Source organism: Pygocentrus nattereri, chromosome 4 (genome assembly GCF_015220715.1).
Source record: "Pygocentrus nattereri isolate fPygNat1 chromosome 4, fPygNat1.pri, whole genome shotgun sequence".
NCBI classification, from domain to species: domain Eukaryota; kingdom Metazoa; phylum Chordata; class Actinopteri; order Characiformes; family Serrasalmidae; genus Pygocentrus; species Pygocentrus nattereri.
In genome coordinates, this window is record NC_051214.1 from 32,603,338 (window position 1) to 32,629,971 (window position 26,634).

Below are 26,634 nucleotides of genomic sequence, written 5' to 3' on the forward strand. Positions count from 1 at the left end.
TTCTGTCAAGCACAGCAGGGATGTTGAAAGTAGCAAGAATTTGTGAATGGCAAAACCATAAACACTTATTGCATTTGGAAAGCTATTAAATTCGGAATTGCTCATAAAGTGTATGCTAATATCGGTCTAGTGTATGCTATGGATGGTCTAAAAACATTGTGGTATTTCATTGCTAAACAAAATGTCAGGATAAGCTCTTTCTAATGGTTTGCTGTCATGCTGAGTTGTAGGATTACCAAAGTGTACCTCTTGCACTTTGATTTCATTTGCACTACAAACAAAATTACGTGTTGGCAAGTAAAACATGAACTAAATCCTTTTGTGTGTGTGTGTATGTATGTGTGTGTGTATATATATATATATATATATATATATATATATATATATATATATATATATATATATATATATATATAGTTGTTAAAATATGTATCTACAACTTGTTTGTAGATATTTTAATGTTAATCTATTGAAATTGTCTTGCCTGAAACAAGCAAAATGATCTTGCCAAATAATAAAACAATGTCACTGGAAACAATAACTAAAAAATGTAAAGAAATCTAGAATTTGAACAACCTTATAATATTCTTACAACAATCTCAAAATGAAAAATATTAGATATATTTTGACTAGATTAAAGACACTTGCCAAGATATCATTTCTACAGTGTGGGGCCTCCATCGATACTGATTGTACACCAATGAGCGAAAACATTATGGCTACTGGCCTAGAATGCTGTTGGTTGTCCACATGCTGCCAACACAGCTACGACCTGCTAAGACATGGACCTCTGTGTCCTGTGGTATCTGGCACCAAGACATTAGCAGCAAGTCTTGTAAGTTGCAAGGTGGAGCTACCCCAGGTCTCACTTGTTCCAGCACATCCCACGGTTCTGCAAATTGTTTTGTTGTTCATGCTGATCTGTACTTCACTAGTTTGCTATTAAACCTTTCAGGAGTATAATTAGATATTATGGTATGGAGAAAACAACTGTGCAGTGATGTGGCCCACCATGCGTCTGACTGAAGAAAGCTTCACATACTAACTTTATTCTTAAACTTGTGCTAGTTATGCTGACTGATCTAAAATGGAATCTTTGATGGGCATTTCCAAATGTGAACAAATAGGTTCTCTTTTATAGCAGTCATTAGCCTTTATGATCTACAGTATGACGTAGAGTTAGTCGGGTCTAACTAAGGGCAGTTTGTTTAGGAGAACTTCTCCCATTTGTTTCTGTGTTTACCATGTTTCATTGTCTGTTATATATCTGTATTTCATTTCCTTTTGTGAAAAGCCTCTCCCTGCTCTCACTGCTCTGTGCTCAAGCCTTTCTGGCCTACTAGAGCACAATGTTACATCACGCAGCATAAACATGCACCTATTACCCTCTATCCCTGTCCCACCCTGTTCCTTAGACTGTTCTTGTGCAGAAGCAGAGAGCGTTGTGTGCTTGATTTGTTTCCACTGGGGTGTGGTAGCCCATCCCGGAGGAGTGGGAACGGCTCATTTGGTAGTCAGGGTAAACTCCAGCTAAGCCTTACAGTAATAAATAGTAATAATAATAATAATAATAATAATGTTTAATGTGTGTGGCACAGTTACAGTAGTAAATAAGTAAATAAATACAAAATGAGACACAAAGGCATTCAGAGTGGTTTGGCGTGCTGACCCGATAGGAACCAGGGGTCTTGATGTCTGCAATACAAATTAGGCAATTTATTTACCATACAAAATGTATACAAATATGTGTAGTCTGAACTTTTATCTGTGATGTTAATTATGGTAAAATAATGGTATAATCAAAACCATTTAGCTTTATACTTTGTACTGTTTTTTTGCTTTTTTCTTACAAAACCTTATCTTTATTGTAGAGATAACTCTTGTGTAAGTGTCAGAACAATGTCTTGGGCATCAGGCAGTGTATTCGAAACCATTTTGTGTAATAGCTTTGTGTGAGGTCCATTCTGTGCTATTAGAGGCATTAAACACTTCAGATATTTGGTTCCTGTCACTACCAGTGTCAACAATTGTGACTGAGTTTCTTTGGAACTGATCGTTTCAAATCATTCCGCTCTGAATTAATATTCACGGCACGGTGGCATGGTGGGTAGCGCTGTCGCCTCACAGCAAGGAGGGCCTGGGTTCGATTCCCCGACTGGGGTCCTCTCTGTGTGGAGTTTGCATGTTCTCCCCGTGTCTGCGTGGGTTTCCTCCGGGTTCTCCGGTTTCCTCCCACAGTCCAAAGACATGCCGTCAGGCCAATTGTGTAAAATGATCAAATTGTAAGTTGCTCTGGATAAGAGCGTCAGCCAAATGCCATTAATTCAATATGTTTACATCTTTAGCCTGTTAACTATGCAGAACTTTTTATAAAAATGATGCCACTTCCATTTAAATAATAATAAAAAAAACTTTCAAGTTCAGCTGTGCATAGTTACCAAATAATTATAGTTATCAACCAAAATGCACTGTGCTAGACTGTCAGCATTAGCATTCCAGATCTACCTCGCTACATTTGCCAGGCTTGTATGCAGATTTTCCCTATATGGCTGTGAGCAACACTTGCCCAAAACTGATGTGTTATCCTTATCAAGATCGGTGCCGTAATTAAGGCCCTTAGACTGATCGCCTTCACTATCTCTTGATAAGACAGGATTAGCCTTTCCCTTTCAGTGGTACTAATCTCTCACTACTGTACTTAAAAGGAATTAGTCACCATGGAGACACTCCATGCCACAGGTGTGAGTGAGCCTGTGCTTGTCAGGTGAGTAGTGGTGGCAGACGGACAGGGTGAATCCCTTCCTCATTGTAAGGCTCAGACATCGCCTCGGGCCTGCGGGCACGCAAAGGTAGTTTGAAAAGATTAATCTAAATTCCTAACTAATCCAAAGTGACAATTACTGCATGAGAGATATTGGATTTGCATTAATGGCATTAACGGGTGCAAATACTCACTGAATATGTGATGTTTCTGAAGTAGTGACATTTTTTCATCTCTGTTGTGTGTTGATCATTAGTGTTGCAAGTCTTCTCTTGGTTGGAGTAGCTGTCATTTTTCCTTAATTCACCTGCAGACATGCTCCTGGACCTGAGTGATCTCTTACAGGTTGGCTTTCAGATGTTTTATTAGGTCTTTAAATGGCCCATAGCCTACATTTTTCTTGTGTTTTTTGTATTTCCCTATGTCCCAAAAACAGTCACAATTCATTTTTACCTTTTTTTTATCTTGTAGAATTATTGAATTGGTCTAGGTGTATAATTCTTGGCTAATAACTAGGATAATGCAGTGGGTAATAGGACATTCCTCCACATACTAGAGTAGGCTTTGATTCCCAGCATGGGCAAGTGTGCTGTACCTCTTAGAGCCCTTTGCAAAGGCTTATATTGCTGTGTTTATACACCTCCTAATGTGGTTATGTTGTAGTTTTCTCTGGGTAAGAGTGTCTGCCAGATGTACAACCCCAATTCCAATGAAGTTGGGACGTTGTGTAAAACATAAATAAAAACAGAATACGATGATTTGCAAATCCTTTTCAATTAAATACACTACAAAGACAAGATATTTAATGTTCAAACGGATAAACTTTGTTTTTTGCAAATATTCACTCATTTTGAATTTGATGCCTGCAACACATTCCAATTGATAAAATTTGGCTATATCATTGCTAGTTAGTTTCCAAAAAACAGCCTGTATTCAATTAATTGCTTTTGTAATGTTACAACGCATTCACATAAATCTGCCTCTTCATTCTACAGCAGTCAAGCTCCAAGTTATAAGGAGTGTTTCAGCCCGGACTGCTTTTTGAATGAGCTACAGTACAGGGAAACTATTACGAACAGAGGTCATTTACTTATTGCAGTCTTAAAGGCACAGTAACTAAAGTATAAAGGAAGAGCCATTCAACAAATAATGTTCTGTATATGATTTTAAACCGTGGCTTATACCCCTAGATCAGTGTGCCAAGTTACATCAGTACCTGACCTCACCAATGCACATGAGGCTGAACGCAGTCAAATCCTCACAGCGATGTTTCAACATCTAGAAGCCTTCCCAGATGAGTAGAGGCTGTTACTGCAGGAAAGGGGGACAAACTCCCTATCAATGCCCTTTATTTCAGAACAAGGATGAATTGGATGAGCATGTGTCTACAAACTTTTGGGCATTTAGCAAAGTCAAAAATAATCATATCCTCAAAACATTATGTATGATGCAAAGTGATTTCTTGTATAAATATGAGTGATACTAAAATGTAGCCCTCAAAAAGTTGCATGTTTTATTTAGTTGCATGTCTGTCTCATATTTTCAAATTTGATCATGTTCAGATGCTTGCATTTCTTGTGAGACGGGGCCCTGCTGAGCATTAGGCTTTGGTCTCAGCTGGACCTCGCTATGTAAATGAAAGCTTTCAACTCAACAGAAACAGAAATACAAGACTACACACAGCTCTAGACATTCTGTACATGTGGTTTGAGGAAGTGAATGATAAATTTTATTGACATTGCCTGGGAACATACTGCTATTGTTGTACCAAATGGTTGTTTGCCAGATCAGCTTTGTACACACCATACATTGCATAGCCCTTAATGCTAGTGGTTCCAGGGGGAGGCATTTCAGGAGTACACAGCTGGCATTACACTTATTTTTACTCTCTCAGCTGTCTTGGGAGCATAGACCCTTGAACCCTGTCTGGTGTTGAAGGGATGTTAAGAGGGTGGGTTAGAGCCAGGGTAAAATATGCTATGAATTCTAAGCAAGTGTAGCCACACCCAGCTCTGACGGCACCCCACCCTGTTGGGCATGCCAGGCTAACTAGAGACCTGCTGCTGAGGTCGTGACCTCTGTACAGTACTGGGTTGCCCATCACATACTGTACACTGTTCTTAGCCAGAAAAAATTAGACTTGCCTTACTGTGCCATAAGCAGTAAACAATGCAGGTTGAATTAGTGTTATACTTACAGTAAAGTGAAATGTATTATAAATCTCAAGAAAGTGAGCTTCTATGTAATGTACTTGTAGATTCTCTTCAACAGATCTTGAAGATGGCAGTGAAGTTCAGTCTCATGATTTCTGTCTGTGTTTTGTAGGTGAATGTTTATATCCTGGGCAAAACTTTCCTGCTGTTGGCCAGAGAGCTCTGCATCAACGCTCCTGCTGTTGGTAAAGTTACATTTTACTTGTTCACATGTACACAGCATTGCTGACGGATGACTTTGTTTAATATCACAGACATCAATTTCTTTGTTTCATTCTAAATTCCATACTATACTAAGGTTAGTTAAAGTGCCATTTTTTTCATTTTAAAATATCAATTTTTTAACTTTTGTTTCCTGAGGTGCATACATGCAGCTTTATATACCAAAAACAATCATGATTCATTTTTACTTGGCTATTTCCCAAACTCTCTTTATTTCTTAGGACTAAAAAGGCTGTTACTGAGCCTTTAAGGCTGATATATGTAAATTATGTCTGTTCTGAGTGGCTGCCTTGTATTTTGCATCATCCAAAAAGCAGTCTGAAACACTCCTTATTTTCAACATAAATGTGTGGAGCTACACTGCTTTAGGCTGAATATGTAGATGTATGTAAATATGTAGGTTTTATATGACATCACAAAAAATATGTTTTTAACATACGTATGTCCAAAGTAGTAACATTGCAGAAGAAGGCAAAAACATAATATCATCCATGTAAAATTAGTGTAATAATAGTCTATAAATCATATAGACTTATTTAAGTCTAGAAGTCAAAAAAATAATTTTGGAGCATTCTTTTTGTTTTGGTCCATTCATCACGAAATGTCTGCACAGTGTAAAAGAAGACTGCTGTCTTCTGTATGTACAATGTAGAGAAAAACGGAGATACATGTTTTTTTTGGACACAATGATACATGGACTGCAATGAGTGGGGTGTCAACTGTATATTTTGAATCAGTCCACATCATCTGTATAATTCCTATAACTCCACCACATTTCAGGTAATGGCTGAAAATGAACTATCCATCTGTTTCAAAGAAATTACACAAATGAGTTGCAGTCTGGTTTCAAGTACATAGGGGGCACTGCATCATATCTAAAATCCTTTCAACTCCATCACCCGGTCTTTCTGGGCCAGCCTCTCTTGTTTGTCTTTACCACAATGGAGATAATTCATGTCTTTTGTTCCATTGATGCATTACGTTAAAGTAGGGGGAGCTAGATTTTATCCAAGTATGCATCTGGGAGGATCTCAATATTAATGCACTTATTGTAATCCCAGCAAACAGACCGATTAGCAGCTTTCCATGTGTTCTAATTTCATATTCAGCTCCTTGTCTGTTGAAAATCTGCCATTTTACCAACTTGCATCTGCTCTGCGTTTACTAAACCCTCAATTAGAATGCAAACAGCATTGCAGCAGATTCTTTGGGCTGAATTCAAACAATCTCCCCATTCAGTTTCCCCCGCAGCCTGGCAGGGAAAGTGGTTACTTTATGTGGGCTATGAAGATATTTCACCCATACATGACAGTCATTGTCTCATTAATACAGATCAGGTTTGCTGTAGCTGATGCAATTGCTTTTTGTGTTGGTATTCATCTCACATATATTAATGCACAAAAGAGTCAGAGACCAGATGTTTGTCTTAACCCCAACAAGACAGCTGAGGTCATTTTTTGTACAACTGTGCTAATGTGTGTCTGAACACTTTTGGGTTAGGATGGTTTTAATACTGGAGAGTCTGGTGTTTTAACATTCCAGTTATTCGACTAGTGAACAAGATCATTACTGAAGTAAAACAGAGGGCGACAACTTTGCAGTTTGAATCACAAAAACCTTTATGATCTGCAGTTTAGTAAGCTGCACACTAATACAAGACATTTCATTTGTCAGTCAGCATCAAGCTGTAAACAAATTAGCCTCAGGTTATGTACAAAACACAAACGCTAGTGGTGAGCCACCAGGAGTGCAATACATCTATATCTTTGTTTATATATATTTATATAGATCTGCATGCCGCAGCATCAATAATTAAATCAAATATACTTCTTTTTTAATAAATAAAGCAGAGGAGCATTCCTTCACTCATACTTTGTCTAAGAAGAGTCTGTTTTAGCATGAACAGGCTTTGCCATTCAATTGTCCTCCACTGCTACATTGAAAAGAAGGCAAGAGCCTCTTAGGACCCTGTACTTTCCATGTGTTCATTGCATCCAAATCCAGATGGGCGGAATGCACTTCAATAAGGCCATCCTTACACATTTCATGCGTAGAAGACCAGCTCTGGGATCTGACCTCCCTGCACACCAGTGCCATTTGTACTGTCTGAAGAGCACTGGAACTGAAAGGTCACCTTCCCACACTGCACCTCTGTCATTCCCTCTTGCCCAAAGTAGCTGAGCTCATTCCCATCCAACACAGCACTGACTGTGTAGAAGGCATCCTGTTCCACCTGAACCGGGTGCTCGAACCACACGGAGAAGGTGCTGCTAGAACCATCTGAAATGAATTTAGTCAGGTTCTGGGCCAGGATCACTCCTTGGCGCTTCAGTTCGATCTTGACGCTGTACTCTGCCTTTCCACCACTGGAGCCATACAGGCCCAGTCCTGCGATGAAGATCCGCTTGTCCACAGCAAACTGGATGCTGTCGCAGCGTCCACGGTAGCGCCACTGGTTGCTGCGGTAAGCGGAGGACTGGAAACGGTGGCAGCGTTGTGGCGTCAGCCCCTTCCTCTTTGTCAGTGGGAAGTCCAGTTTGGGCTTATTGGCTGCTGTGTACCAGAGAAAAATGTCATGAGTCTCTTCCAGTGTCAGCACATCCGACTGCGCTGCTCCATCTGCAAACTCCTGCAGTGTCATGGTCGGGATACGCACAAGGTAGAGGGCCTTGCCCAGCACTGCCCTCTTGTTGCGAGCCGTTGGGCCCAGTCCTTGCCTTTTGCATTCGGCCACAGCCCAGTCCAGGACAGCCTGAAAGACTATGGCTTCCCGAGTGTTTAGAGTCTCTCGCTTCAGGATGATCTCCAAAGTCTGCAGGTCAATTTCACAGAAGCCTTCAGAGCGGAGAGCCAGCTCAGCCTGAGCATCAATAACTTCCCAGCAGCGCTGGGTGAGCTCAGGCTCTTCAAACAGCCGGCTCTGGGACAGCAGCACACAGGCGTTCTTGGCCTCCAGACTGGTCTCCAAGAAGGTGACGCAAGCCTTGGCCAGGGCAGGCACTATATATTTCTTGGCGGCGTACAGAGTGGCCAGCACTGTGTCCGCCTCCAGTTCAATCTCATCACTGTACAGGTATCTGAAGGGACAAAGTGAGATTAGGTCATGAGAAAATCGTCTTTTCTTGAATAGATATTATCACAACCACAAAAATAATTATTCAATTCATCATGTGAATAAACCAGTAAATTGTATAGAAGAATATAATAGGAGAGCTTACTTCAATAGGATTAAAAAAGCAGCAGGCTCCACGTCAGGAATATGAATCTCTGATTCGCCTTCAGCTAGGTCCCCATAAAACATGGCACCGAACACCGAACTCCCCACCGCCAATACATACTGAAAGAACCAATGGAAAACACATTGGGTGAAACCTCTTTGACAGTAACTGACCTCAAGTAACACAAAGCTTAAATCACACTGTGTTTACCTTATGTGCTGGAACTTTCTGGGACTCGCCAGGGGGACCCACAATAAAATGAACATCAGCCATGAGTTCGTTATTGAACATCAAAGCATTCCTGGAAAATAGATAACAGCATTAAATTATGTTCATAATTACAGTCGAGCCTTGAAAGGAAAACTGTTAAAATGTGCCTTTACCGTTCTCGCAGCGTTGGATGAGTAGCCTGCCAGGTGGCAGTCTCGACGTTGTTATTGTTGATATTCTGCTGAGTGGCGGTGGATGTCGGGGTGGTCACTGTTTGGGTCACCTGAACGATGCTCTTTTTGCTGGCAGCAGTTACTGCTGGTCCGTTGCTGTTTGGCAGATTGGTGTTTATGCTTGCAGGATACAGTTCTGCAGCCATCTTCTTCTTCAAGGACAAAGTCACGATCTCATAGCATGCTGGCAGCTTGCCGGGCTCTTTCCCACTCTTTCTAGTCCTCTTTAGGGTCTCTGGAAGCAGAAGGAAAAACGTCAGAAACTTCATGATCCGGCCATACAGGCAATCTGGAGATGTTGGCATCAGCAAATAAATCCTCCAGTCTGTTAGGCTGATTGAAAGGCAGGGGTACTGACAGGCGCCCTGCGGTTTAATTCTGAACGACACGTCCCGTGTTTCACATGGGCTGCAGCCTACGCGCTCCCATAACGCTGCTCTCTATAGATGCAACAAAACGGGGGAACACACGCGCATCGGTCCAGCGGAATTATTCCAAAGGCAATACTTTTTCCTCTTTCTCATCGCATCCTCGATCGCGGAGAAAACACCGCCTGTCGAGCTCCAGACCAACAGCAAACGAAGCGCTGCGGCCTCTCTAGGCGTCTTTCATACGACCAGAAGAAAAACAACTAAAAGTCAACAGGGAGCCTCTGCTGATACTGCTGATTAAAAACGCTACACTGTTGTTGCCATCATGCACGAGCTCAGCTCGTCGCCTCTGAACGGCTCCTCTCTATCACTCCTTCTGTATTGTAAAGGCTCGTTTTGTGTGGCCAAAGCACACGCCCAAGCCGTGCGCCGGCCAATCAGATTTACGGACGCGCTTACGTTATACGACGCGGGGCTCCTCCCACGACCCGAATACCCCGCCCATTCTCGCCATAATATTCCCGTACAGCCAAAGCAGCAGATTTAACCCTTGCGGCGGTGTTGACAATATACGTTCACGTCAGCATTCACACCGACATGATCGTGAAAAAAGAAACCAGAAAGACTACGCTGTGTTCATTACAGCGGGAAAGACGCATAAACAGCTACAAAAAAATCGCGAAACGGCTCAATTCTGTTCAGAAACAGTAGTGTTGGTGTGTGGTGGTAGTTTTTGTGCAAGGCTACCAGGACCATTTTGCGAAGTTACTTTCAAACAGACTGGCCGTTGGCAGAGCTCGATCACAAATATAGGGCAGTAACCGAGTGTGTGCGGAACCGGACACTTCACATACAGATCAAGGAGCGTCTATGATCGTTTAGTTTGCCAACATTCCCAGTGATATCTCCACATTTATAAACGGGTTTACCGGGATAAACATCTGAAACGAAGTGCACTCGCCACTGTTCCGCACCAAAACAGCTCAAGATCTGGTCTGTTGGCATACGCGGTGAATTTCAATCGCTAAAATGCCCACCGACGCAGAGAAGGTCTTTTTTTAGAGGCAGACCGGCGCGCAGTAAAAGGGGATAAAGTAGCAACAGTACGGATGAGCCGTTTACACAGAGGAGTTCTCCAAACGGACGGTAGTCGAGCTTTTAACTGCCGAGGTTCGCACGAGATTCAGCACGAAAACGGTCGGAGTGACCGCACGGCTGTATGTAGTTTGGATTTCATTACCTTGTTGAAGAGAGGGAGGCCCAGGTGACAGAGGAATACATTCAGGTTTGGTCTGTGGACGCTCGGTCGCAGCCAGGAGCCATGTTAAATCCGGAGCCTGCTCTGGGAGAGGGGGGTTGGGCTTACGTCCTGCTTCTAGCTCGCTTTCCCGGCTTTCCAACAGAGGGCCCCGGCGTTACGAAATGGATCATTTGGAGGGGTTTATCAGCGGATGGCCTGGGTTAAGAGGCTTAAACAACATACAACCTAGACAACAGTTATTTTGCCAGCCAAAAGTTTCATCAAGTAACTGTTACAGCATTCTCAGGAAATACTACACTGTTAAAGTTATGAGCATTTGCTCAAAAAACCTCTTTCCAAAATACAGTGGAACAGTAATTTAATATTTATTTAATTATATCAGAAAACACTTATTTCTGAACGCAGCTCTTTCACTGTTTCGTCTAAACACTGGATTTAGATATCAAAGTTAATCAGATTTATCTAGACATATGTGCTTCCCATCAGTGTTTCAGCTAAAGACACATAAATCCATTTCAGCATAATTTTACTCCATCACAGGGTCACATGGGCTCAGGAGACTCCTAGGATTATGTTTACGTTCTCACACTATAGATTTAAAAGGCTGAATAGCTCGTTCACAGTGAATTTGCAGTTACATGTATGCAAGGTTGGCAAACATGAAATTATAGAGCAGAATACTACTTTACTGTTCACTGTATATGGAAATTTGCCATTGACCTAAATGATAGCTGTAAAAAAAATAAGATTGGGGGGAAAAAAAAAAAATGTCCTCAGCTAAGAATGAGTGGATAAATGGGGTGGAAATGTTGGGAAGCCCTAAGAGGTTTAGTCCATCTGTACACAGTGGGAGAGTTCCAGTGTTATAATATCAGTCGTGCTAATGTTGTTTCAGATCAGTTATGCTCTTGCTGGAGGAGATACACTACCATTCAAATGTTTGTAATCATATTAATAGTTTTGTTTTTCTGCATATAATAATAACTTGTGCAGTGATGAACCCTTTAAGGCTGACACAAAATGGACAATTTCTGGAATTTGATCTATTCTCTGTTATTAACACACTTTCCTCATGATGTGGTCGATACGTGTGTAATGTGATCTAACAAAGCTGAAAATTCATAGGTTTTCATTCAGTTTATGTCATGAATGTAGATTGGGGGAGAAACATGCCCCTCCTTCTTCCAATCTAATGGCCTTTAAAATTACATCCTTGTCTTCCATTCCCATGACTAAGAGTTCGCAGTCCCCACCGCCACCCCATCTCCTCCCTGTTCCTCAGTCCTACTGGCCTTCTAGCTACAGGCAGAAGCCACCCAGAACTCCAGCCCAAGTTCTCAGAGTTCCCTCAACCAGTCTTGACTCATGGTACCACCATGTTAAAGGCATGGTCTGAACTCACAAACTACCATAACATGTAATTACATTCATCTGAATATAAGTGACAAAGGTACATTTTGTCAGTGCTCAGATTAAATAGAGTCAGTAATACACCGATCAGGCATAACATTATGACCAACCTCCTTGTTTCTACGCTCTTTGTCCATTTTATCTGCTCCTCTTACTATATAGGTGCACTTTGTAGTTCTACAATTACAGACTGTAGTCCGTCTGTTTCTCTGATACTTTGTTAGCCACTTTTACCCTGTTCTTTATTGGTCGGCACTCCCATGGACCCTCACAGAGCTGGTACTATTTGGGTGGTGGATCATTCTCAGCGCTACAGTGATACTGACTTGGTGGCTGTGTGTTAGTGTGTGTTGTGCTGGTCAGAGTGGATCAGACACAGCAGTGCTGCTGGAGTTTTTAAACACCTCAGTGTCACTGCTGGACTGAGAATAGTCCATCAACCAAAAAAAAGTGTCCTGTGACCACTGATGAAGGAGTAGAGGATGACCAACACAAACTGTGCAGCAGCAGATGAGCTATCGTCTCTGACTTTACATCTGCAAGATGGACTGACGAGGTACGAGTGTCTAATAGCATGGACAGTGAGTGGACACAGTGTGTGTCCAGCAGCACTGCTGTGTCTGATCCATTCAGACCAGTACAACACACACTAACACCACCACCACCACCATGTCAGTGTTACTGCAGTGCTGAGAATGATCCAAATAGTATCTGCTCTGTGAGGGTTAATGGGGGTCCTGACCACTGAAGAACGGGGTAAAAAGGGTGCTAACGAAGTATGCAATTAAGTATTGATTGTAATGTATTGTATTGTTCTGTGTTCAACTCTGTTTCTTTTTCTCTCTGTATCAACAGTGACTTTTCATTTCTAGCAGTATCTAAGCTCAGGACTAGCTTTCTCTCTAACCTATTGGTAGCTAGCAAAGATACTTTCTCTAGATAGACAAAACACTTCTTCTAAGTCGCTCTGGATAAGAGCATCTGCTAAATGCTGTAAATGTAAAATGCAAATGTAAATGTATGCAGAGAAACAGATGGACTACAGTCTGTAATTGTAGAACTACAAAATGCACCTATATAGTAAGTGGAGCAGATAAAATGGACAGTGAGCTTAGAAACAAGGATGTTTCTAATCGGACGTGATAATCCAAACTGCGCTGTGAATGAGTTCATATGTTTGCTCAGAGAAAAATATGGTGCAACCAACAAACAAGCCCCATGCATCTTTTATATAGTGATAGAAAACAAGGTAGAACACAGAAAGCAATGATTCTGTGTGCATGTGTGATATTCTCTGTGGTGTAACTCCTCTGTTGGCAAATTTAAATGAACTTTTTTGGGTTCAGTACTGGGCTTGTCAGGTTGGTTAAATATCAACTTGACAACTGTAGGTATTTTTAGGTGTCCTATTCAGTCTTTTAAGTATTCAGGAAGACATCAAATAGATATTATTAAATGAGAAATACTGTAATTAGACAGAAATTATATTTTTTGTCAACTCATCTGCCTCAAGAATCACTTCTGAAATACAATGCATTCTGTGTATTAAATTTATTATAACTTTACTTACAATGCTATACAGCTTTCTATTCTTCATTTGAAATCTGAAAAGCTGTAGAATACAAGGTGGCATAATAGGAACTTTTTGTTCAGCGAAAATTGAAGGGCACACTTTTTGAACATATATACTGAGCTTGTGTAGAAGCTCAGTAATGTGTAGCTTGTTGCATCAGGGATTCCTTTTCAATTTTTAAAACACTAAATCCCCACCACGACTCATGTTTTTTCTTTCTGTGGTAGTGTTGTGGCTTTCTGATTGGCTGAAACATCCCATGACTCTGATTGTTAGAGACCCTCCTGCTTCCCACATTCATTCATCACCTTTTTTAATCAGCCTTCGACAGCTGCACACTCCCGCAAATCACACAAACCCAATAGCCTGGGTGAAATAGAGGCTTCCAGATCAATTTCTATCTTAGTGTAGTACAGAACGTCTCAGAGTTGTCACATGTAGAAATTTAATTTTCCTGAAATTGCTGCTTCCTGTTTCCCAGATGACACAGAAAGATCAGCTTCTTCACTGTTGCTTCGGTGTATTAATATGATAATTTAGTATAAAATTGCCTATATAAGTCAGGAAAAGACGAGCGACAGAAGAGGTCTTGGGGGATTTTACTGTCCCTCAAGCACAGGTGGAGTCTATACAGCATTTCCTCAGATAGGATTGTAACAGACTGGTTCTGTGAGCTGAACTCATTTTCCTGTTATTAGGACATCCATGATGTGTACTTTAGTGGGGCAGTGGAATGAGTTTACCCAAGGACTTTGAAGAAGGTGGAAGTGAGGGATTTTTGCTCCCTCAGAGTGACTCTTAAGCCAAGCCACTAAGAGAGCTCCCTATAGAAAAGCAGTGGTGTAGGTTCACCCTAATGTCAAAGAGAGCAGTGAAGAAGTTGTATGTATTTAAACCCTGCAATAGGATACAAATGAAGTGGCCCTTCTTTGGTTAGCCTGGTTGTTCAGCACACAAGCTTTTAGAATATACTCTGGCTGACTAACATCATTTGTCCATTTACTTTGCACTCTCTTGCTACAGGTCAGCAAGATTTTTGGAAAGACACTTTTTGGGAGACTAAATCTGGAACGTCTATTCTGATTATATGTTCCTTGTCCTTAGATCCATGTCTGTATATTCCACGCTTTGCCCACATGTTGGAGTTTGGAGAAAAGACCCATGAGGTGTCCATGACTGCTCTGAGGCTGCTGCAGAGGATGAAGAGGGATTGGATGCACACAGGACGCCGGCCGTCTGGATTGTGTGGTGCAGGTACCTAATGTTACCAACAAGGCCAATATGAAATAATGTCACCAATGCAAAATTGTAATAACTACCAAAAAGCAAAAAAAGCATTTTCCCTGTATAAAATATTGTAAAATGGTTAGTACTTGATTTTGGAAAAAAAAAATTTAATGCATGTTTCTAACCAATTGCCTATTGTGCCCTCATGAGTACAGTCCAAAAGGGTTATTCAAGTTTGATGATAAACCTGACTATCCAAATAGGAATTGTTGTTTATTGGGAATTAAATAAAGTTAAATGAACTTCTTAAACAGGAGTATTGGTTGAACACTTACTTAACAATTAACATTTAACAATTATTCATTTCCATCCCTACTAATAACTGATAAAATCTGAGCTATGAATGCTATGAATACCTGGACTGTTACATACTTTAAGTAATGGGGTCCAAAATGCTTCATATACATAAAATTTTGTAATAATGACTTGTTTTACCTAGTTATTAGACCTCTTTAGCATCATAGTCCGCCATCATTTAAAGAGATATTATTGGTACTTTACCAGTGGGACATCTACTAATGCCGTTTTCTGGGAAACTCTAACATCAACCACATTTATCAGCTAAATGATGTGCTGGACAGGCTTGCTTTTCATTTTGCAATAGTAAAGATTACAACCTTTACCGTTTACACTCTGAGTCACTGGTTTCATCACATTGTTTTGAATATATGATTATTGCACTGAGCATACCAGAGGAAAGACTGGCTGAATTTTCCTTTGTGTGACTGAAAGATGGTACAGTATGTCATGACATGTTATTGAAGTTCATTGCTGAGTGCTTTTACCAAACTGTGAACAAACCCTTACCAGGCTGAAAGTTTGATATGGGAACTGGAACAGAGTTGCAGCATTACATAACAAGCCTGAACTTGGAGCGCTGCACATTCAGTTCTGCTGCTTAGACCTCTTCGCCTTTCGTCTGAAGCCCAGCATTTAAGCCCTCGTACTCTGCCGTCAGCAAGATGCCCTCGCTTCAGAATAGCATGCAAAGTTCCTGCAGTTCTGCTTTCTCTCTCTCTCTCTCTCTCTCTCTCTCTCTCTCTCTCTCTCTCTCTCTGTTTCTCACACTCTCACTCTCTCACACTGTCTTATGTTCCCTCCTACATCCGCTACTGCAATATCTGAATAATTAATAATTCATCATTAATCATTCACAGTATTCAGGAGAAGGCGGTAAGTTTAGATGGGGCTTCTGAGCATTGACGTTGATCAACCCGAGAGAAAGTTTAGAGTAAATGCAAAAAGGAAAGCACTTTCCATCCTCAAAAAGTGATAAAGTTTCCATTGTAATAGCACAGAAGGTAGTTGTTGAACTTCACAAAAGAACCTGGCCTGGTTCCATAATGTGGGCAACATGTATCTAAGCCTTTATTGATTCAGCTCCGGTTTGTGAGTTATTGTAGAGCTCCATAAATATAGCGGAGGCCATTGTGTGGACTGAGCTGTAACACTGGCAGTGGAATCGCAAAAGCATGTGGAGGCTTGTCTTGGTGTCATGTACTGTAGAACCATACAGCATTTGGTAAACAGTATTACAGCCTAATTGTATGCGCTGTGTTTACGAATTCTGTATACAGTGCTCTAGAAGCTTTATTGCGATGCCATGTAAAGGTACAGGAGCACTCAGAAAATGTTTTCTCATTACCATTAGTAAATAGAAAATGTATTGAGGTTGTGCCTGAGTGTATTTATAAAACGTAGCAAATGGATCACATCTCAATTTTGCAGCTCTGTTGGTGGCGGCCCGCATGCATGAGTTCCGCCGCACGGTGAAGGAAGTAATACGTGTGGTGAAGGTGTGTGAGGCCACTTTAAGGAAAAGGTAAGTGACTGTACATTTTGGGTGAGTGTATAGTTTGACTTCTCTAATATTGCTTATTATGTATAAGACTAGTTGGAATTGGATCTGAGGAGTGCTGGTGTTTGTACTTACTGTCCTTATCTTTTTTAGATAGTTTTTAAGACTCCCTAACATGTTTTCTTATCGCTTTGAGGTTTTCTACAGCTTTGCTAGGTTTGTCTGCATGATGAAGAGTTATGAATAATTTTATACACATATATACATAATATACTGACATACAGGGCTATGGAATAAAACGGCCAAGTACAAGTTTCATTTTTCAAGAGATATTTTTAAGGAGATTACATATACTCCACTTTTATAAGGAAGGGAAAAGTCAAAGGAAAATTTATATAACAGGAAAAAATAATTCAAAGATATAGAGGAAATGGGACTCCTAACCGTCATGCAAGATCTGGTAGATCACAAAAAACAGTTATCGTCACATAAATAGCACTTAAAGCCTTTGTGTTTGAGATGAAAATCAAGCTCTACTCTTGCTTTAGATCTGTCCATCCTTCGACTATGAGAACTGTGTTACTGAGAAAAGGAACAGGAGACTTCTGCAAATTAAATAAAGAAGTTGCTGGTGTTCTCAGAACCCAGAATCCAGACATCACTGAATGTGTTTGGGATTACTTGGATTGTAAGAAGTAGAAAATGCAATACATTTCTAAGACTGAACTTGAGATGTGAGATAATAGTAGACAGACAAAATACTGATTATAAATAATGAATAATACTGAATAAATACTAAAATTCTATTTAGTTGATGATGCATCTGTGTAATTGTCTGTTAAATATGTTTTCTACTTTTGCCTGCACTGAAAAATTAATACTAAGAAAAAAAATGTAGTAAATTTGCTCTTGATCAGTTATTTGTTGAGTGAGAAACGACTGATGGTACAAGATTAATTAACCATACCGGTACGTAGATATAATAATAACTAAAGACAGTCAGATTGGTCATTATACTTATCTACATGATTTCTCCTTAGGCTGACAGAATTTGAGGACACACCCACCAGTCATCTCACTATTGATGAGTTCATGCGAGTGGACCTGGAAGCAGAGTGTGATCCCCCTTCTTTTGTTGCTGGTCAGAAGAAGTTAAAGATGCAGCAGGTTGGTGCACTAACAGAATCATAACATGACCCACAAAGGTAAAGGTGCATACAGCATTATTCCCTTTAATGTTAGTTATATGTATGCTATAAAGACAACTGGCTGTCATGTTACATTGTCTCTTGTATGTTCAAAGGTTTTTGTCTTGTTCAGTTCCTCAGCTGTCCTTTTAATATAAAATTCACTCATTCATTTCAGCTGGAGAAAGAACTGGCCAAGAAGCTTGATGAATATCAAGGTTAGTTTGCCCAACTGAAATAAGATATTGATTTATGTCTTGATGTCTGAGCACCCACTGAAGTTTTACTTTTCCTTTTCGGCCTTTAAAAGCTTTCATCTGGGGTCTGTCACTTGCATTTTTGTGGTTGAACAAGCATATTGGTAATTGAATCAATTTTTGTTTGATCACACTGCGTTCATATGATGAAATTGCATGGCATCAGTTGGAGATGTCACTTATAAAAATCTCAATGGATGAATGTATGACATGCCACATGCATGCAGAACAGTGGGGGAGTTCTAATGAAAAGAACATAACACATTTCACACAAAATGTTCCTGACATGCTTCTTACTATCACTAAAGCTTTTGCCACATTTAATGCTGAACCTTAGTTCTCTTGCATCATGTGGAGATATTGGTTGGTTGTGAAAAAAAACTAGAAGACTGATTTACAACCTTCCCTAAAGTTAAAGTTACTGGCCAGTATCTGATATGATGGTGTTATGGTACAAGATCCTCTAGCCAACCATGGCAGGTACAAACACAGATGTTTTTGAGTTTATTGACCAGTGTTGTAGAGATTTTTGATAGGGGTGTATCGCTTCCTTATCATTTTAATAACTAGGAACTAAACAACACACCATTACACAATACTGTGCAATAGTCAGAGACCACTCGTCACTAGTTTTAAGTCATTAAGTACAAGTCATTAATTTTTCAGTGTCAAGAAACAGCAGAATTGTTCAATTATCATACCTTGCATGTTTTTCAGGAGGCAGTTTTTCAAAGAAAATAAAGGGATATTTATTTTTTCACACCTCCAAGGTTCAGTTTTAGATGTTGGTTGCATTTGTCATACAATGGCATTTTGCATAATTGTGTTTTTTTCAGTCAGGCTATTTCAGAGAGGGAATTTGGCCAAGAAAATACCAAAACGCCTGTACTGCCTTTTTGGTGTATTAAATGTTTTTTAATTATGTTCAGCATACACATTTATTTGCGTTATGTGGCTGATGAACATTTAAAACTATAGATAATGTAAAATGAGAGCTTTGTTGGCATCATGCTGTCCATTCTGTGATGGAGAAAAGATGCAGTCTGTTAGAGGCTGAGTGAGTAGCAATGTGTTGTTTGTGATTTCATAGGTGAGATCAGCTCATATCGGGATGAGATTGAGACAGAGCTGGAGAACAGCAGGCCCAAACTGAAAGGGATTTATGCTGCCTACACTAGAGAAGGTACCATACACTACATGAAGGCCTGTGTGAGGGTGTGTTTGTTCAATCTCGGTGTGTCTTTTTTTTCTGTATGACAGAAAAAACATTATTTTACTGCGTAGGAATGTACAAGGTACAGTCTGTTTTTAGTGTATTTCATACTGTGTAGTTTGATTATTTTGGTACAATTAGACAGCCATATTAGAACAAACTCTGATTACACTTAAAGAAATGTATATGCACTGGCCACTGTACCTTGCAGGTATATACTTAGAGATTATAGCTGTTTTTTCCATGAATAATTTCCCTTTATCTGTGGTCATTTTCTGAACACAGGACCACTTCACCAACATCTCATAAACTGGTGCGTGCACCATGTCAGTGTCACTGCTGTGCTGAGAATAGTCCATCACCCAAACTAATATCTGGTCATTGTTGGTCCAACTGGGGTCCCTTTCTATTGATAATTGGGTTAAACGCGCTAATCTGTAACAACAGTATCCACATGATAGATGCACTTAATTGTTAAAAGGCAGGAACAACTTCATTAGGTGCAACTCCAGTAGGTGCAACTGTACAGGAACAATAATGCATAATTGTACTACCAAATAAACAGCCCTTTTAACGAACCACTTGTTTGAGGGCCTGTTTTAACAACCTTCTCTATTTCTGCTAGACACACATAATGACAGCCTGTCTTTGGCCTCTGAGCTTGCTGGAGATGAAGATCTGGAGGATGAGGACATGGAGGCTGCAGCCCAGCACCTCAACCAGGACTTCATGCAGATGCTTCCTGAGCTGGAGCAGGGGCCTCAGAGTGGGACAGAGGCACAAGAGCAGGGTAAAGAACCAGCCGAGCCCTCAACACACGTGCCCCTCACTGTCCTACTCGGACCCCTGCCAAGTGCTGCCAGCCTAGGCCTCACAGATTCCATCCGCCATTGCATAACAGAGGGCCAAGAAGAAGGTAAGTGGAAGTGGACTTCAGCTGGTCAAGACATGCCTTACCTTAGCAATAATTATGCCAGTGAAACAGTGAAACTGAGAAAAAACATCTTTAAGGTTCTGCCAAAATGAGAAGTTAAATAAGTAACTGATATTGACTGATGTCTGTGCACCGCTTCACTTACATGTTAACATTTGGCTAGACAACAATGGAAATCTGAAAAATATTTTTCTCGGTTTCATTGACATACAGCTCTTTGGAAGTTTAATGCTATGTTTTGATGTCATCTGGCTGTTTTGTATTTATTTAGTTTGTTTAGTTTAGCCTGTGGGTCCTTATGGCACTGATTTGATTTAAAAGAAAAACAGAGAAACTACAGCTCCACCAGCAGCCAGGAAATAGTCTGTTATTTTGCCACAGTTGTGTGAGCTGTGCTCAAACAGAAAGCCCTGGAACCATCACAGATCCTTTGTTTGAATTAATTCATTGGGAAAAAGTGTCTCCATTTAGTATTATAAACTGTAGCCTGCATTTTGTATTTTCCTGAAATACAAAATCATAATCCATGGGTTTACATGTATTTTCCCTGTCAGAACAAAAGCTTGTATCTCAGTTTGGTCAGTTTTCATTTAGCTACATTTTATGATGTATGGACCAACAGAAACAATCAAAAATCACTTTAAAAAATCCTTTAGTTTCCATAAAAGTTAAGAGTATTTTTGCCATCTCTTGAAAAGATTACCTTGTAGAAGATATGACTGCATTTTTGCAGCATAAGATTTAAAATTTTTTTAGTCTGACTCTGCTGTTTGACTTTGCACAAGGTAATTTAATCAAATCTGTGCACATACTCTACAGGAGTCATCCTTCTTTCTATTTTTTTGTCGTGTGTGCTTAAACATCAACCTGCTCCATGTTATATGGCGCATTACCTTTCATTAATTTTGGCCTCAATTTCAGACAATTTAAGTGGTCTATGTTTTATTAAACAAATTGTATTTAATTTTACAGCCCCTCACAGTGTGGGAAAGTCAAAACCAAAGGGGGGGAAGGAATTAGCTGTATAGCCTAATCAATAACTCCTCTCCTGTGCTGAGTGCTGCAGACTTATAGCCAATATTCTCCAGACTTCTGGAGAAAGATGAAGAAATATATTGTTTTGTCTGCGGCATGCACAAGTTCTCTATTACAAGTATGTTTCAGTAATATGACCAGTTATCATCAACAATATAAGAGTTAGTGTTGTTGTGGAATGTGTGCCACCCACCCTATGGACAAAACAATTAAAAGAGAGTTAAATGAACAAATTTGAGGTAATTCAGTCCATAGGCCATAAAACTTCATAACAGCCACAATAAAACTCTGTTATACAGTACTGTAAAAATGTCGGTTTTTATTTATTTAATTTCCAGTCATAATGGCTATTAAGCTCAAGTTATTCATGTTAGGAGATATTTCTGAAGACATTAAATGTAAGGTAATCCATTGGTATAAGGAAAGGAAAGTCAAAGGAAAATAAATAAAAGAAGAGTTTCCAAACTGGAGGTCAAAAAAGGAAAAAAGATACAGAGAAAACAGAACTCCTAACAACCGTGCAAGACCTGATAGATCACCAAAACTGTTAGCATCAGATAAACAGTACTTGGAATTACTCAGATCGTGAGAAGCAAAAATTGCAACCAGTTTTTCAAGATGGATTTCTGGAGGTGTGAAAAAATATCCCTGCAGATTTCTTTGAAAAACTGAAAGCAAGTTTACCAAAAAGAATGTAAGCTGTAATGAAAGCAAAGGCTAGACTATAGTAAATGTTGATAGTTTATTTAGTTATTGAGACTTTTGTGTAGTTGTCTGTTATGTATGTTTCTTGCATTTTTCCTTACACAGAAAAATGAATAACATTTTGAATAACTTGAGCTGTCAATTTTGACTGAAAATAAAATAAATGAATGTTGATCTCTGACTTTTATTTATTATTGTACATAAAGCATGAGGATTAAGTTTCAGTAACATTGACAGGATGGTTTAATCTGGAGGAAACTGTTATCCCCTTTTGGTAAATGCTGCAGTGTTGTCTGCAAAACACAATCACCCAGCACCTTGCTTAATCCCTGTTTGAAAATGCTCGTCTTTAACTTTGTATTTTATTATGGTCTAAGCAGAGGCAATATTTATTAGAATATTTCATGTCTTTCCTGCAAGCGTTGCCTTCATACATTTTGTCTTATGAAACTTCTTTAAATCACATTGCTTTGGCCTGAATGTGTAATGAACAAGTGATTTCACAGAGAAATCAGGGGAAGTAGTAAATTCATGGTGCTAGAGGTTTAAAGATTTGTATCACTATATTGGTTGTGCATTTTGCAACTGGTGTAGCTGTCTTGTGGATAACCCGGTGATCGGATGAGGAGGTCAATAAATAAAGGAGTTGTATTTCATTATTATCATATGTGTTGACAGTTCACTAATAGTCACAACACATTAGCTTGTATTGACATGCAAAACATCAATGGCATCGATCAAGGCTTAGTTAGGACTGTAATTAAAGGCATGATCGACGGGACATTCAGCTTGAGTTAATGTGCCTTTGAGAGATAACAGAGCTCAATCAAAAGGTTTGAAGCCTTGATATATTAGATACATACTGTGATATATTAGATACATCGTCTAAAGCTATCTTTACTAACACCAAAAAAAACAGTGAGTGGTGCCAGTCCACTTAAGCCAGCAGCACTGTTCTGGTCTCAGCACCTGCTGACTGGCTGAACTCAGCCTATTACCTTTTGCACTTTGACCTTGGCCTCTGCCCTACCATTGACCTGGGTTTGGTTAGTGACTCTTTTGGTCCCTAAGGCCGTCTGTAGCACTTGTCAGAACAACGCATACGCTGCTTTTCAAAAGTTTGGGTACACCTGGCTTTATAAATGTTTTTAATTTTGAGAAAAATATCACATGAAAATATTTGTGACAGCATTTACGAGAGTGCCAGCTTGGGAATTATAACAAAGCCCACACAATTTATCGCCTTATGATGTAAGTGCTCATCATTGTTTAAACCACCTTTGGTATGTGCTTTAAAGAATATTTTGGAGAAGAAAGCTGTCAACTCAGGAAAAATCTGATTTTTGTAATAAAGAAATCACTTTGATAAACTTCAAGCTCAATGTTGCAAAATATAACAAAAGTATGAAGGAAAAATGTAGCTCATGATTTTGTTTCTTTTTTCCCTGAGGTCCACTTTTGTGTGGGTTTGTGTCCCCATAATCAATTAATAATAATAATAATGAATTGTAACATATCAACTTTCTGTTTTCAGTTGCATTTACCTCTCTTAATCCATTAGAATGAAACACTGATATGGTTACTGTGACTTTAATGGTGCATGTCTGCTACGAGCGCTGAGATTTTCTCCTTCTATTCCAGTGCTTGGGCACTAGAGGTGTGAATGAACCTGTCAGTCATGAAATTGATTCCAAATAAATTCTCTTCTTATTAAAGCACGCTACTCTCGTAAACTTGGTTCTATAAACAGGCCTCCTGAATGGAATAATTCAGTGAAGTTTTATTTTTGTCAGTGGCATCCATTCCCACTCAAAAAGGCCTGCACTTAGCTATAAATATAATAGCTTAAACACTCTTAATAATCTACATCATGCATCTCAAGAAGAAGAGTCTTGTGCTTAATTTCTATATATGGAACATATAGACCAGGGGTTGGCATCCCGAATGTCCTTTCAACAAAAAATCAATCCCCCTTGGGAACCACATTTTATATCCATTTGTTTAAGTAATGTTTCACCATCTTGGCTGTAAAAATGTCTTAGTATGTTCTAATGTTGGCTTAAAAATATAAATGAAAACACAGACTAACTTTGCTCTGCTTTAAGCTTTAGCTCATCTATAGCTGCTTTTCTCACATCTCTGGCAGGAAGCCTTTCCTCAAAAGTTGAATGGGTTCTTGTAAAATATACCTCAATGATCGACTTTTCTACAAGGCTGAAGTCAGCTTCTCCTTCGCCAGCTTCTTGTTTGAATTTTTCCGCTCCACCTTAAATGTAACTGTTGCGCTGTGTAAGGTGGAACAAGAGAATTCAAATGAGAAGCTGACTTCAACTTCACAACTCTTTAGTGTTTGAGTGTTTCTCACTGCAGACTAAATGTATCAGGAAACCAGCTGGAGTGCTTATAAATGCAAATAAGTCCATTCGTCTCGAATCTTTCTCTTGCCTTTTCGTTATGTACTAGCTAGGCAATGCTGTTGTCTGTGTTGCTATGGTGACCATCAGTCTGCACTGCGTCAGTATTCCAGGTTAAAGGGTGAATTAGCAGTTATACATTTTTCTCCAGCATTTAAGACCATTTATTGTTAAAGCTGTGTTACAGCAGAGCTGTATTTTACTGCAAAGGAGGATCATTTTATTTTTACATGAAACTCTAATTCTGCTATGGAACCGCATGTTACTAACCCCAATATAGACCAAGGATCAGTAGTCTTATCCACTAAGGGCTGATGTGGCTGGAGGTTTTCAGTACAGTCAATCCTCTCTTTAATCAGTTGCTCCCAGTCTTTCAACGATTGATTGATTAGTTATAGGTAGTCTGCTCCTGCTGAGTTGGAATGGAAACCTGCAGGCCCACCAGCCCTATATGGATAATATTTGTGGCCACTCATATAGACTGTTGAGTGAATGTTATGTTTTAAAACACAGTGTTATCTTACATCAACTCTTTCAGTAAAAAAAAATCAGACTTTACTGGGAAAATTTCAGAAGGCAACTTGTTCCTAAACTTTTGACAGGCAGTGTATTTCCTCCAGGGCAAGCAGGAGAGCTGTGGGCTGTGAGCTGCCGTGCACCAGAGATTTTATTAGACTCTTTGCAGGGCGGCTGTGCGCCAATATAATTCCCCGTCATCGGTGTCCTTTGTTGGGGGGGGGGCGCTGATGACTCTGCAGTAGCGAAAGCCTCTTAGAGTCTTCAGTAAACATGGCTTTATTGCTCTCTCCTCCACAGGAATAAATCCACCTCCTCACAACAATAACAACAAAATGCGCAGCAGACTGCAAATTCTCAGTGCTTGTGAACAGCTATAAAATGCACGGTATTGAGGAGGTGCGTTTACCTGCGGTGAATGTGAATGAGTATTCTAAAAGGGAGAACGAGAGACTGTTGCATTGTTGTGGTGAGGGGGAGAGAGTGAAAGTGTTAAACAGACAGAAAGTGGGGGAGAATGTGAGCTGGGGAGTGAGAAAGGGAGTGCCTGAGAATGCACTGCTGTGGGTTTGTGAAAAGAGGAGGGGAGGGAGAGTGATAGAGCAAGCAGCAGTGTGTATGTGTGAGGTCTGGCAGATGCATCTCTCACTCTGACAGGCTGTCAGTACTGAGGAGTCTCTCTCTCTCTCTCTCCAGGCTGTCTCTGTCTGACTCCTTCAGGGTTATTTCGGTCTCTGTAGCCCTCAGTACCTTGGAACCCCGCTCTATTCCTCTCTTTTCTCCCTCTCGTTCACACTCTGCCACAGCCGCAGTGAGGAACAAGTGTGTCTTGGTTCCACGACCTCCTTCTTCTCACCAGCATCTATTTAAAGCAGCCCCATTTCTGACTGGCAGGCCACTTTTAGCCCAGAAAAGGGTTGTAAGTAGTTCACGCTTATGTAATCAAAATATTTTTTTCGAGCACAGCACTTGAGTGCTTTGAAATATGAATGCTATCTGATGAGGGATAAAAAGGGCATTGGGTCCATTATCACATATGTTAGGAACCCGAATGCGCCCCAAAACCCCAAGAGAGGTGGCTAGTGGGTCTGCTGTGTGGTGACGCGAACAGATAAAGTGAATGCAAGAGATGAGAAAAGGAAGCTTTTCTGTAGATCTTTTTCAGTATATTGTTTGGCTGTGGTTCCTTGAACCTTGTGTGAACCCTGCCATTTGGATGGCAGCAGGGCTGATACAGAGAGAGGGATCTCCCTTGAAGGCAGAAGCTTTCTTACACATTCTGCCTTGTCTGTCAGACTCCTGACAAATAAGAGATTTTGATGCTGCTGAAACTTATGAAATTGAATGGGATTTGGACAGTAAGCATGTGTAAAACCCCAAAAAACCTAAAAATTTCACAATCTATTTATCTTTTTGTCTGTTATAGAGATCATTCAGCAACAGAGCTTGTTACTATAAAGATTTAGGCATCCATAGTGATTGATGAAAATCAAAATTTTCACCATTTTAAGAACATTTAAGGGAAAACAGTAAGGGTGGTGTGTCCTTAACTTGGGAACATTTAGATTTTTAAGGCCAATGATATGCAGTGTTGACAGTATGCAAACAGTGCCACCAAAAGTTTATTTTTCTCATTTATAAAGCATAAATATGAAAGGAGAATAAAGAGTGCTACGGGCAGGGAAGCTTAGAAGCCAACAGACACGTTCAATCCAAAGCACTGGCAGTGCTATGAGGCGGAAGTTCATTACTGAGTCATTTATTTATGTATTTATTTAAATCATTAGCTAGCAATTGCAGTCAACAGAGTAAATAA

At 40.0% G+C, this 26,634-nt stretch overlaps 2 protein-coding genes across 6 annotated transcripts in view; one reads left to right on the forward strand and one right to left on the reverse strand.

Annotated features, from left to right (window-relative positions):
- Window positions 1–26,634, forward strand: part of brf1b (BRF1 RNA polymerase III transcription initiation factor subunit b) — a 77,570-nt gene that overhangs the window by 17,153 nt on the left and 33,783 nt on the right. For all 3 annotated transcript variants that reach the window (XM_017682933.2, XM_037537796.1, XM_017682934.2), the window contains 8 exons: window positions 3,075–3,106; window positions 5,087–5,159; window positions 14,577–14,726; window positions 16,488–16,581; window positions 17,598–17,724; window positions 17,923–17,962; window positions 19,092–19,184; window positions 19,840–20,130. In XM_017682933.2, coding sequence (XP_017538422.1) covers window positions 3,075–3,106; window positions 5,087–5,159; window positions 14,577–14,726; window positions 16,488–16,581; window positions 17,598–17,724; window positions 17,923–17,962; window positions 19,092–19,184; window positions 19,840–20,130 — 900 coding nt within the window. The remainder of the gene's footprint in view (window positions 1–3,074; window positions 3,107–5,086; window positions 5,160–14,576; window positions 14,727–16,487; window positions 16,582–17,597; window positions 17,725–17,922; window positions 17,963–19,091; window positions 19,185–19,839; window positions 20,131–26,634) is intronic.
- btbd6b (BTB (POZ) domain containing 6b) lies at window positions 6,791–10,602 on the reverse strand. Of its 3 annotated transcripts, none has more exons than XM_017682938.2 (5): window positions 10,469–10,602; window positions 8,798–9,092; window positions 8,625–8,715; window positions 8,415–8,533; window positions 6,791–8,273 (listed from the first exon to the last, which is right to left on the reverse strand). In XM_017682938.2, the coding sequence occupies exons 2-5, from the start codon at window positions 9,001–9,003 to the stop codon at window positions 7,241–7,243; spliced, it is 1,449 nt and encodes a 482-aa protein (XP_017538427.1). In that variant the 5' UTR covers window positions 9,004–9,092; window positions 10,469–10,602; the 3' UTR covers window positions 6,791–7,240. The 3 variants fall into 3 exon arrangements, with proteins under 3 accessions (XP_017538427.1, XP_017538428.1, XP_017538426.1); XM_017682939.2 differs by lacking the exon at window positions 10,469–10,602 and adding an exon at window positions 9,216–9,605; XM_017682937.2 differs by lacking the exon at window positions 10,469–10,602 and having other exon boundaries at window positions 8,798–9,606.

Coding starts and splice junctions, on each gene's coding strand:
- btbd6b (XM_017682937.2), bottom strand. CDS start 9,162: ATGCCAACATCTCCAGATTGCCTGTATGGCCGGATCATGAAGTTTCTG. Junction 8,716..8,797: donor CATCCAACGCTGCGAGAACG/GTAAAGGCACAT, acceptor TCTATTTTCCAG/GAATGCTTTGATGTTCAATA. Junction 8,534..8,624: donor AGAAAGTTCCAGCACATAAG/GTAAACACAGTG, acceptor TGGTTCTTTCAG/TATGTATTGGCGGTGGGGAG.